Raw genomic sequence first — 12,619 nt, 5'->3', positions numbered from 1 at the left:
ACAACCGTGATCTTATGTAGGAATGTGTCGCATACAGCTCACCTGTTAGCCGTTTATCCCTTACCGTTTATACGTTTATAATATGGACAACCGGTATGTAGGAATGTGTCCCGCCCAGTCTCGCCTGTCAATTCTTCATACCCTTACCCGTTTTAACGACAATCATATGAACCCCCGTGGTCTCTGTCTATACAGCATTGTCTCATACAGCCTGACCCGTCAATCGTCTATACCTTGCTGTTGGTACGGAAACGTATTGTAGTCTCACGGACGACTATGTATCTCTATAGCATCCCGATAATCGTATATACCGGTGTCTATATACGGCAATCCGACTTACCATGATTCGCTGTACGCCAATGTATCCCATACAGCCGCACCCCACAGACCCGAGTGTGGTATTGTCTGGAGGGCACGACGGTCGCCTGATCTTGTGGGACATCATCGAAGGCACTTGCCTAAAAATGATCTGGAACCACGATCCCTACACTATGAATACACGTACGTACTTTATCTGTACACAAGTATGTACTTTATCTGTACCCACATATGTACTTTATCTGTGCCCACGTATGTACTTTATCTGTACATTGTCTGATTAAGCTCAAATGTACTTAATTTTAATATAGGATTCATCACTGGCCCTACACATTCAGATAATGTACAAGTTTGTTTCGATACCTCTTTATTTTCAGATGTTCATAGACATATATATGTGTACATGTAAACAAGACTGTAGTTTTGTCCTTACTTAAGCACCAATTAAGCGCGCAATGATTCAGATTTCAGAACCGCATGTGTCAATATGTGTATTTGTGAATGTATAAATATATTTATATTTGTATATATATGTGTGTGTGTGGTGTGCATGTGTATGTGTTTGTATTTATGTGTGTGTGTGTATTTATGTATGTGTGTGTGTGTGTGTGTACGAGTGTATCAATATATATATATATACGAACTATCATACTTATCTGTTACCTGAATTCATATTTTACGACTCTTCCATATTCTCATCTGCTTTTTCGATCCTATACAGACGGGATCACAGACGGACGATTCTCGCCCGATGGGCTGTGCATTGCCATCACGGACTCGTTTGGCAATGTGTCAGTCATAGCACCCGAGATCAGAGGAAAGAAGGTTGAGCCAAAAGAACAACAATTCGATGAGAGAGACAGCCGTAGTGACTACCCTGTGTATGTAGGATATTGATGAATATGAATATATGTATATGTATATATATATATATACATATATATACCTTGGAATGTACGTGTTTATGTATGTATTTATGTATGTATATGTATGTATCTATGTGTCTCATATATATATATGTATATATATTTATTCAGTTTTCCTTTGTTCTTGCATGCGAGTTGACATGCACAAAGTATGCAAGAAATGGGTTTTTCTTCTACTGAACCTATATTTCTGTGTCTGTATTGCGACGGTATCTTTCCTGTTCGCAAAGAGGCATATCTTGCCATCCTGTATCCTCTTTCCTCCGATGTACGTGTAGTGAATACATAGACACGTGCTTGTATAGAGGTAATAAGAATCCTACTTACCCATTTCAATGCAATCCTCGTATTCCCCAACAGATGTGTGGTCAATGGTGTTGTCATGGACTCGCAGCTGAATGTGCCCATTATGGCCTGCCCGGATCGCCGAGTGTGCTCTCTGGCGGGCATCCCCTATGCGGAGCAGGTGTGTTTGGTTAACTCTCAAATTTATATATATATAGTGTGTGTGTGTGTTTATGTTTACGTTCTACGAACTTGATTGTTATAGCATTGTATGTATATATTTATACATTTTATGTTTGTTTTAATGGTTATGTTGTCATTGACCAATACAATCACCGATCGATTGCACTGTGTGCGTCGTCAACAGTAGGCTTATCTGCCGCTTTGCAGCCCTTTCGTTTCCAGTCTCACGCAAAACTGTATGTTCGCTTGTTGACTTATAGATCCTATATACAATCTGTTCGCTTGTTGACTTATATATCCTATATACAATCTGTTCACTTGTTGAAGATCCTATATACAATCTGTTCGCTTGTTGGCTTATAGATCCTATATATAATCTGTTCGTCTGTCACTTCATTATTCTATATATCGGGCGATGTGTTTCCTTCTCTTCTGATCGTATGCATACGTTGGGTTCATTCTATCCAGCTAACGGAAGAAGAGTACTGCAACTACTGGCCAGTACAGCCGAGGCGTGCGGTGGAAGAGTATGTGAGGCATGGTGATGAACTCGCTAAAGCGGAAGAGAGCAATCTTGCGTATCAACTATCGAAACGGACCAAAGTCAGTACTAAGATAGTATGTCATTTCGAACCTTCACTCATGTTTATCATTGTGTGTAATGTATATCTATCTATATTGGAGTGGCGCGTTTAGCTTTGTAAGAATTCAGCCGACACTGGCACACCGTACTATTAATCGCTGTCAGCGAAATATACCGAACATCAAGATAACATGTCTTGCGTGATAGTGTAGTCTCTCGTTAATGTTACATATCAGAGTACTACGATTCACCCAGTATGGCGCATATGCTTATTTGGACTGTTCCTATGAATGTCTGCGGTCCAACCCATGACAACACCTGCAGGACACGCTAGGTCGAAGAGTACAATACGTTTGTATAGTCTTTTCAGGATCAATATAAACCCTGAACTTGAGAGTTTGAATATTGATTTCAGGTCCTTACCCCGAAAGTATCTAAATTCCAAAGAGAAGTGGACCATGAGTTTGTATAGTCTTTTCAGGATAAATATAAACCCTGAACTCGAGAGTTTAAATATTATTTTTAGGTCCTTATCCCGAAAGTTTCTAAATTTCTGAATGAATGCAGTAGTTATTCAAGAGCACGAGCGGAGTTGTCGCTAATGAGGAACTATAATAACTATAGTCTTCTTTTTTAAGAGACTGTTTAGAAATCCCGCTTTACATCTCTTCATAATATACCCGGTGTTAAACCTTTTACAAAAATTATTAATACACAACCCTAATCCCTAATCACTAAACCTCTCATACAGGTGGCGCTCGGTCAGCAGGAACAGGAGCGTAAGCTGGCTCAGTCGCGTGCTCGAAACAGTGCGTATAAACGTGAAATGAATCGCAGGCGGAAGAAAGAGCAGGAGAACAAGGTTAGCGCGAGCACGGCAGTTATTCTGAGTACCTCAGCGAACGATCGTTTGGCCGCCAACAGACGCGCCCCTCCCTTGGACCGCTCCGGAAGATCGCCGGCTGGGAATGGTACGCATACGTAGTTGTGTCAGCGTATGTATGTGTATACATTTATGTTCCGGTGTATGATGCCTGGTGTGTGTGTGCTATGAAGTAGTCCTATGTATCTGTGTCTGGGTAGGTATCATCAGCGAACGATCGTTGGGCTGCCAACAGACGTGCTCCGTCACGGAGATCGCCGGCTGCCAATGGTAAGCAAACATAACTACAGCGAATGTACCAAAGAGGTGTGTGTGTACGCATATGTGTGTATCGGAGTATGTTTTTGTGCACGTGTGTATTTTATACTGCTGATATGTTTAACTTACAATAGTTGGTTCTGTGTATCTTGTTTCAGCGAGGTCTTATGAATGCGTACCACAGATAGCGTACACACCTCACTGTAATGTTTTTCTCGCATTCCCTTTCACCAGCACCGTCTGTATTGATGCCGATAATGATGCTGTTTGTCTTATGTATGCGAGTATGTATGCCAAGCACACACGCCCCATTGAAATCCTTATCTGATACCTGATCAACCGTTTTATCACAGGAACCTCCGCCAGAAGGCGCAACAATACTGTCTACATAGACGCTGATGATGACACAATCGATGTCGATGCCCCCGAAGTGGTCACGAATGCGGTATGTGTGCGTGTGCGTGTGTGTGTGTGTGTGTGTTTGTTTGTATGGACGCCTAGCTTCTAAGGATAATTGTTTATAAATTGACATGTGTTGTGTATGAGATATCTGCTATTACGAATATGTTTTTACCAATATATATTTTTATCTTCATAATATTTCAATGTCTAAGATCTACATGTATATAGGCGCATACTTTAAAGTTAGTGAGCCTGCTAGGCACGCTATCCGATCATAATAATCATTCGGATTCCCGGTTAGTTTATGCGCACTTCCCTATATATTCTACTGTCATCTGAAATTTTAACCTATTTTCAAACATATCGTTCATCGTTCTCCAAATTAAACTACACAGCCTTCAAGCAGTGATGCCTATCATGTCACCTCGTCGGAGGAGTCCGAAACTGATGTGTCAGAATCCGACACTGAGTCCAATTTCTCGTCGGATTTGTCGGATTTGGAATACCCCAAAGCGACCCGCACCCGGGGCAGGAAGAAAATCGCCAGCACAGGTAAACGCAAGGCCACATCAAAAGCCAGAGTCGGATCCAAAACTGGCGCCAACCCCCAACCCAACCCCAAATATAAATCCAAAAAGAGGTTATCGCGAGGTGTTAATGGTACTGGGAGAGGTAAACGAGCTGTAGAATCCGACATTTCAGACGACAATGATACTCCGCCATCGAGCGATACTGATTCTGGCGATGGGTCAGACTCAGACTTTGGAGGTAAGTGCATGAGTATTTGTATACACGTGTATATATCTGTTTATGCTTGTGTATGCGTGTATTTTCAAATATTCGTAATATATATATATATGTGAGTGTGTATGTATGTATATATATATATATATATATATATATGTATGTATGTATTTATGTATATTATGTATGTATGTGTATATATATATATGTGTGTGTATAAATGTATATATTTTATGTGTGTATGTGTATGCATACGTATTTTGACTTTGTATTTGTATTTATTCCTGTGTATGCGTGTCTACTGTGACCTCCCAGTCTGATATTTAAAATTAAATTGTACACACGCTTGTCACATACATAAACTAATTCATAACATATGCTTGGCTACCTTTATAGTGCCCAATAGGCGCGGACGTAAACGAGCTTCGTCGGCAAGCCGATCAAAGGTGTGTAGGTGTGCTTATAGTAGGTGTATACACACATAAATGTGTGCACTCGTACGACATATCTATACATATGTGTGTATTCTTGTATATTAATACATAGTTTGCGCTATTATGTATGCGTATATGGTCATATATCTTATTGGTGAATATACATGTAGGACGGTATATGTTATCACACCCGTTGATTTCCTGCACGCCGACCCTTCTCGCAAACACTAGCGGCGAAAAAAAAGTACGAGGACGCGCACACTCACACACACATTCACAACTTACTAGCACACATGATGGCCAGTTATACGTCAATACTTATATCAATATACTAACACACTAAATGTATATTTGTATACCTTTACAAGTGTATATATTGCCGAATGCACAGCACGCATAAGTACATATGAGTTCCTGAGTGTACAACTATTTGTTGCCTTAGGAAAGTCTAATTAAGTAACGCTTTCAACGTAAACTTTCTCAAATGTATTGTATCACCCCAGCAAAGGCACAAAACGAGTGTACACCACACTCTACGCATGCTTCTCAATATATCCAATCGTCCCACATACATACACAGGCACACACAAAACAAGTATACACCACACTCTTCGCATGCTACTCAATATACCCAATCGTCCCACATACATACACAGGCACGGCAACCATCACGCACTCGCCGTACTACCTCGCGGGCTAGGGGAAAGAGGCCTGTACTCTCCAGTGACAGCGAATCAGCCGATGATACCAACAACGACTGTGACGATAACAATAATAATACCTACAACAATAACGACAAAGATAGTCACAACAATACTAATGCCAATGCCAATACCAATGGCAGTGGCAGTGGCGACGATGTGATTGCCTACTCAGATATTGCAGTTAAGCCCCGGCGTGGTAGACCGGCACAGACTAACAACCCCCTCAGAAAGAACCAGAGGGGTGCCGCAAAGCGCCGCCGTGTGGAAAGCTACGCTGTGGATGGGGACTCAGACGCGAGTGCAGACGCGGGCGAAGGCTCCTCCCAAGGGCGGTCGAAGGGCAAACGGGCACGAACACGGTACACGTCACAGAACAGCCAGGCACTGGCCGGGAGTGGTAGTGATAGTGACCAGGGGATGGACCGAGAGGTTGTGCCACACAGGGGTTCTATTAATAGCGCAGGCGTAGGTACCGGTGCAGGCTCGGGCAGGGCTGCGGCCGTGGGGATGAACTACCGGGAACAACCCAGTGTCGAACCTGACAGCGAACCGAATGCGTCAGATGGGGAGACGGGTATGACGGATAGCGAGGGGGAAGGGGAGAGGGCCTCCTTTGGAAGTTCTGTACCAAAGGGCAAAGGAAAAATCACGCAAACCCCTCAACGAAAACGCACGCCCGTGCCGATGGGACGAGGAGATGGGCGTGAGCATGTGAACGGCGACATGAATATACCCACACCAGAAGGAACCTCACACACACAGGGGGGAAGACAGCCGCGTGTGGCGATCAAAAGCGTTAAAGCAGTGCTGAAGGGCACTCCACGCTCTCGGGCGTCTGTGAGTGTGCAGCCGTACGATACGCATCACAGGGGAGGCAGAAAGAAGAACGGCGTAGACGACGACGGCTTGTTTGCCAGTAATGGGGTGCAACCTGATGCTGGTAGCGAATGGTAAATGTATCTGTAGTGCGTGTGTGCGGGTAGTATGTGTTTGGGGCTTGTTTTTGGTTGGTGTTAAGTTCAGGGTGTGGCTGGACCGTATGATAAAGTGCACAGGAGTTCTTGTTTCTAGTCATGACCTGCAACTAGCAATTAGCAATTGTATTTGAATAGCGTGTTTATATAGTGCGTATGCACATTGAGCGTTCAATGGTTTGTGTTTGTGAATAGTCCGTTCGTACCGTTTTTTGTAATATGTGTAGTTGAGATTCAACAAGCAAGACATAGCGGAAACTAAGAATTATAGTGCATATACTACACATCAGATGGACGGTTTAAATGACTACATACCCACCACAAACCGTATTCGCCACACAAACGCTGAACATACACGCTGCATATATAACGCATGGCAGGTGGGATAACATGCCGCTGAGGGCGCTAGTCGCCATACAACCTGTGCTGTGGAACTGCCTCGATGCACGTGAATACTTCGGCGACCCAGTGAATATCAACTTTTTCCCCGACTATTATAGCACGATACAGAACCCCATGGACTTAGGTATGTTATATTTGTATGTATGTATGTATATTTATATATATATATATATAAATGTATGCGTGTGTATATATATATGTGTGTGTACATATACATATACACATACATATACATATATATATATATATATATATGCATGCATACATGCTTATATACATAAATACATATATCTATTTGTATAACAATTGTATCAAGCAAGGAAATTTGTAGTTACTAATGCGATGCATGTAAGCTCGATAGTAGAAGTTGCAATAGGGTTATGTAGATGTTGAGAGTAATAAACGAGTATAGATTGCTCTGTGTGGACAGATACTGCAATTTCGTTGTTTATGTGTATGTATATATATAGATGTACGTGTGTGTATGTATGTATGTATGTATGTATATATATATATATATGTATGTATGTATGTATATATGTATATATATTATGCATCCCCCTGTTTAGATTCCATGCTTGCATTGATAACTAGCGTCTGTATTTCAAGTCATCCGTCTCATTCATTTCCACGTCCATCTCTCTCAACAGGCACCATTCGAGACAATGCGAAGGAGGGCGCATACACGAATAGGCCAAGTTTCTACATCCGAGATGTCTGTCTGGTGTTTAACAATGCCAAGGCGTACAATAAAATAGAGTCGGACGTGTACAAAGCAGCACAGCACCTCGAATCTGTCTTCACGGCCCATCTGAAGGTGCTCTGGGACAACCACAAGGATTACATCGAACTAGGAGCCACGTATGTGCACGTGGTCAATTGTCTACATGTGCCATTGGTTTGACTGACAATTCTAGTGCCTCTGTGTTTTAATAGTTGATATAAATCCGAATGCTGCGATCAATATTTTTGTTCATATCCTATTACCTTTAAGCCTGATTTTAGCACATATCTATTTCTGAACCATGTTTTCAGAGTCTACTTTAGTTGTCTGTGTCCTTTTATTTTGTTATATCTGTATTTATGGTCAAGAGTATATCTCTCGTCGACATACCTGTATCCAAGTGCTAGAGCAGCTTCTTGTTAAGTTATGTGTTTCTGGGGTCTAGAGCACACATGCTGTTGCTATTTTCCACTCCTCTCTGTGCTAGCCGCGTTAATATGTTTCATCCTTTTTATTATTAGCCGCGTTAATACGTTTCTTCCTTATTATTATTAGCCGTTAATACTATGCATATGATATCAAGCACTCCAACACGTACATATTAATATCTAAGTCACTTCGCCATGTCTTTCTTCCTTGCCGGCCCACCTCCCACCCACAGGGACAATATTCACGCCAACGAATTCTCTCAGACCCTATCGGACGCGCCGCTCTCTGCACGAGCCATGGAACAGTTGGGATTACTACACGCAGAGCTCATCACCACACCCCATACCGCCGTACACTTCAGTCGGCCGGTGTTTGAGACCCTCAGACTGCCCGGGTTCAAACAGAAGGAGCTACAGCGTTACCTAGCCACCATCTTAAAGCCCATGGACTTGCACAATCTGGGAATCTGCATTGCTGACGTATGTGTGCGCTGCGCTTAATGACGTGTTTAATTGATTGTGCTTGCAGCTGTTCAATTGTATAGTATAAATTTTGGGGTTGTGTGTACTCATACATGCATATGCGCCTGATTGAGGCTATTTGTAGTTGTGTTTATTTTATATGCTTATACACTTGCATGAGATACACGTTCGTAAATGTCTTCGAATGGTGTATATGCGTATAATATCGATATATATAAATATGTATCGATATATATGGATATATAGATAAATGTATGTATATATATATATGTGTGTGTTTTTGTGTTTTTGTGTACCCACTCACACCTACATGCTACATAACAAACGCACAGGGTATGATCAAGAACCTTCAGCAATATGCATCGCTGATGGAGTTGTCTATCAGCAACTGTGTAAGCTACAATCTGAAAAACAGCAACATCGTTGAGCAGGCACAGCTCCTACAGATCTGCTACCGTGAGCGGTATGTGGAGGACACACTACACTATGAGTGATTATCTGGTGTGGTCATATGGCACATTGGTTAAATTTCTTATGTATATTGCAGCTTGATATGTGACAGCCGTGAATATTGTACTTCTGATAGTACGGATTTAAAATACTTCTAATCAGGTATCGCCACCTAAAGATTTTACCTGTAGGCTCATACATATTTAAGCCGTGATTAGATATTTCCACGAGCTCAATAGTGAGTTGGATACGATATAGGCATACACACACACACATGCATATCAAAGTTTTCTCATCTCCCCATGCCACACATGTAATCACATGTCCATGCCAAAGTTTTCTCATCTCTCGATACACCAACAGGCTGAAACAAGTTGAAAAGGCTATGGATGAGTCGGGTACTCCTAAGGTGCCTGTACAGTTGGCAGATATACGCAAGTTACACGCGGGTATCATGACCTCCGAATACGCGTCCATGTTCAACGTGCCAGTCCCACAGCATATAGAGGTACGTGAGTGGATATATATGTACGTATGTATATGTATATGTATTGCAATTTTCAGCACATCAAACGTGGTGTTTCTCTCTTTATTTCGTTTGTGTGCTCTATACCGAACTATAGGGTTAATTTTGTTTATATACATAAACTAGTATGTCTAATTAAGTACGTGAGTGGATATATATCAAGTATATATATGTACGTACACGAATATATATATATATATATCCATTATTCATTATTCATTATCCATGTCTATATCGTATGTTTATGTATTGCTATTTTCAGCACATCAAACGTGGTGTTTCTCTCTTTCTTTCGTTTGTGTGCTCTATACCGAATTATAGGTTTGATTTTGTTTATATCCATTTACAATATTTCTCGCAGGGGTACTACGAGAAAATTACGGAAGCCATGGACTTCGGTTCTATAAGAGACGCGCTGAACTCACAGACTGTGACTATGAATGAGTACATGTCTGATTGCACTCTGGTGTTCACCAATTGCTTCTTGTTCAACGAGCTCGACTCACCGATCTGCGTGACGGTATGTTTACATAAGTATCTGTACATTTCGTCACGCTATGTTTACGTAAGTATCTGTACATTTCGTAACGCTATGTTTACGTAAGTATCAGTACATTTCGGTGTATACATTCGATGCATCCTTTGGTTGTGTATTAAAATACACTGTGATCTCGGATTAGTTGCATGTTTTTGAAGTATACATCCATGAGATGAGTGTAGAGGCGCGTGGACCAAATCTGTTTATGAATGTTCTTCTCAACTTTCCATATGATTGTATTTCGAGTTTCATGTGTACTACTTCTGAACTCTTCACAAAACAATATATTCGTATTGCCCAATTATGATGGGTGTGTATGTGTGTGCTATTTCTCAACTTTAATTTCAATTCTACAATCCGTTTGCAGTGTCAGCAGCTGCGCGATGCATGGTTAGCCAAGTGTAACATCCTATTGTACGGTCGACAGTCGTCACGTAGACGCCAGCAGTAAGAATGGATAAGAGAAGGCTGTAAAATTGACTACGAAAACAGTTCCAGAGGCGAGACTACGGAACGAGTACTAAGGTTCAAGGATGTGGCCAAGATGTGAATTGCACACGAACGAGCTTAGTCTTTTCCTCGCGAGAAATCTACGAGATTAGCGGACAAAAAAAAAGACTTTTAAAGCAAGAAAAAAAGACTACTATAAGAAGGACTGCATCTACTTCAGTTCACCAGACACAACCATGAATTCTTGACAACAATAAACGAAGACTAAAGAAAATGATTACTGAAGCAGACAAAAAAAGATTCATTGCTGCAGACAGTAGAAAAGATATTAAAAAATACTGGACTCGAAAAAAAATTGAAGTATAACCTTCTGCAAATTAGGAAAGAAGTCTCGCAACAGATTATTTACTGTACTCGGTATGTGTATATGTAACTGTATGTGTATATGCATAGGTATATGTATATGTGTTTATGCATATAATGGTCTCAGAAAATTCGAAAAAGGAAATTATTGAAGTAGTTTTTTTATAAAAGTAAAACATGTCTCCGACATGGGGACTGAAACCGATGAAACTACTATTGAGGAAACGCCCTAACTTTTTTTTAAATAGCTGTATTAAATTTTGATGGCTGAATAAGGTAGCCAATGCTTCACATCTTACGGCCGTTAACTTTCCGTTCAACGCGTTAAAACCTTCTGTACACGAAGTTTTCAGTGGTTGGTTTAAAATTCTTCAATAGACCTTTTTGTAGGCTTATTTCTACAGAATGTGAGTTTGCTGTAGGGACCTATATATAGTGAAATTTGTGACGGATAGACAAAAAAAGTCGTCAATGAAGTCTGGAAGGACTTCCAAGCTAACGCTTTCAGTGATAAAAAAAAAATGACCCGAACTGAATAGCAAAGACAGAATGAAAAATTATTCAATTAAATACTGGAGGCTGAGGGAATGTTGAAATCTATTCATTCCGACGTTTAGTCCGTTTGGTTCTATTTTTACTTTTCTACTTCTACTAGGGACTTCTACTAGGGGGAATATTTTTGTATTCAATACCGAAGATTTATAGAACTCCTTGTTAAGAACGACGTTTAAGAAAATATTAAATAATGCAGTAAATTTCAATCTGCTACTTTTTTTCAATATTTTGCGACATCTTGTTTCCTGGAATGGCAGCAAACCTCGTCATTCCAGACACAAGACTTTTCTGACCTTTTCTACCACAAGAGAGGGCACAAATAGGAAGAACGGAAGACAATTCGTATCATCTGTACTCCGCACGTCAAACGTACGTGAGAGTATACGTTACTATTCCTCCGGCAGATCACATCCTAATATGACGAGACAAGACTTGTGAAATTATGCAGCAACAACAGAACCTGCTGCACATCCTATAGAATCAATTAATAATCTAACAGGGTCGATTAGCTGAGCTGGTACAGGATCAAATTATCACAGTCCTGCGCGTATAAAGGAGGGGTTTGCAAGATTACATACGTTTTGGTTGTGTAATGCAGACTATGCCCACTCTAGTAGTTTGATGAATGAATCTCGGTACATCCCATCCTATTAACAAAAACCACACTTTCGCCCTTCAAGGTCGCACTCGAATCCGAGGTCTCTACAGGGGTTGTTTCATTTCAAGGTCGCACTCGAATCCGAGGTCTCTACAGGGGTTGTTTCAATTCAAGGTCGCACTCGAATCCGAGGTCTCTACATGAGTTCATTGTGAGTTGATATGACATTGTTTTGTCAAAACTTAGACTTCACACCAGATGGTCTCTGCTCGCGCCTTGTGGTACACCGATATGGTACGAACATGAAGTCAAACCATTGAGACGTGAACTGAACGACCACATCACTCACTACAACTGGCTTCTCAGGGGACTGGACCAGTCTACAGTTCCATGCACTACATCTGAGGA

General features: G+C 41.1%; 1 protein-coding gene across 1 annotated transcript; it reads left to right on the top strand.

Annotated features, from left to right (window-relative positions):
* Window positions 1-341: 341 nt before the first annotated feature.
* Window positions 342-11,036, top strand: SARC_08826 (hypothetical protein; the record flags this gene model as incomplete). The annotated part of the gene is made up of 16 exons (XM_014297182.1): window positions 342-501; window positions 1,040-1,199; window positions 1,605-1,710; window positions 2,181-2,330; window positions 3,047-3,266; window positions 3,790-3,881; window positions 4,234-4,606; window positions 4,979-5,028; window positions 5,673-6,670; window positions 7,075-7,220; window positions 7,747-7,957; window positions 8,482-8,728; window positions 9,064-9,194; window positions 9,545-9,689; window positions 10,069-10,227; window positions 10,613-11,036. 16 exons carry the CDS (start codon window positions 342-344, stop codon window positions 10,694-10,696), a joined length of 3,432 nt encoding a protein of 1,143 aa, XP_014152657.1. The 3' UTR covers window positions 10,697-11,036.
* Between the last annotated feature and the right edge of the window lie 1,583 nt (window positions 11,037-12,619).

Source organism: Sphaeroforma arctica (assembly GCF_001186125.1).
Source record: "Sphaeroforma arctica JP610 unplaced genomic scaffold supercont1.834, whole genome shotgun sequence".
In the NCBI taxonomy this organism is placed as follows: Eukaryota; class Ichthyosporea; order Ichthyophonida; genus Sphaeroforma; species Sphaeroforma arctica.
The sequence above is the reverse complement of the archived record's forward strand: the minus strand, read 5'-3'. Positions and strand labels throughout refer to the sequence as shown.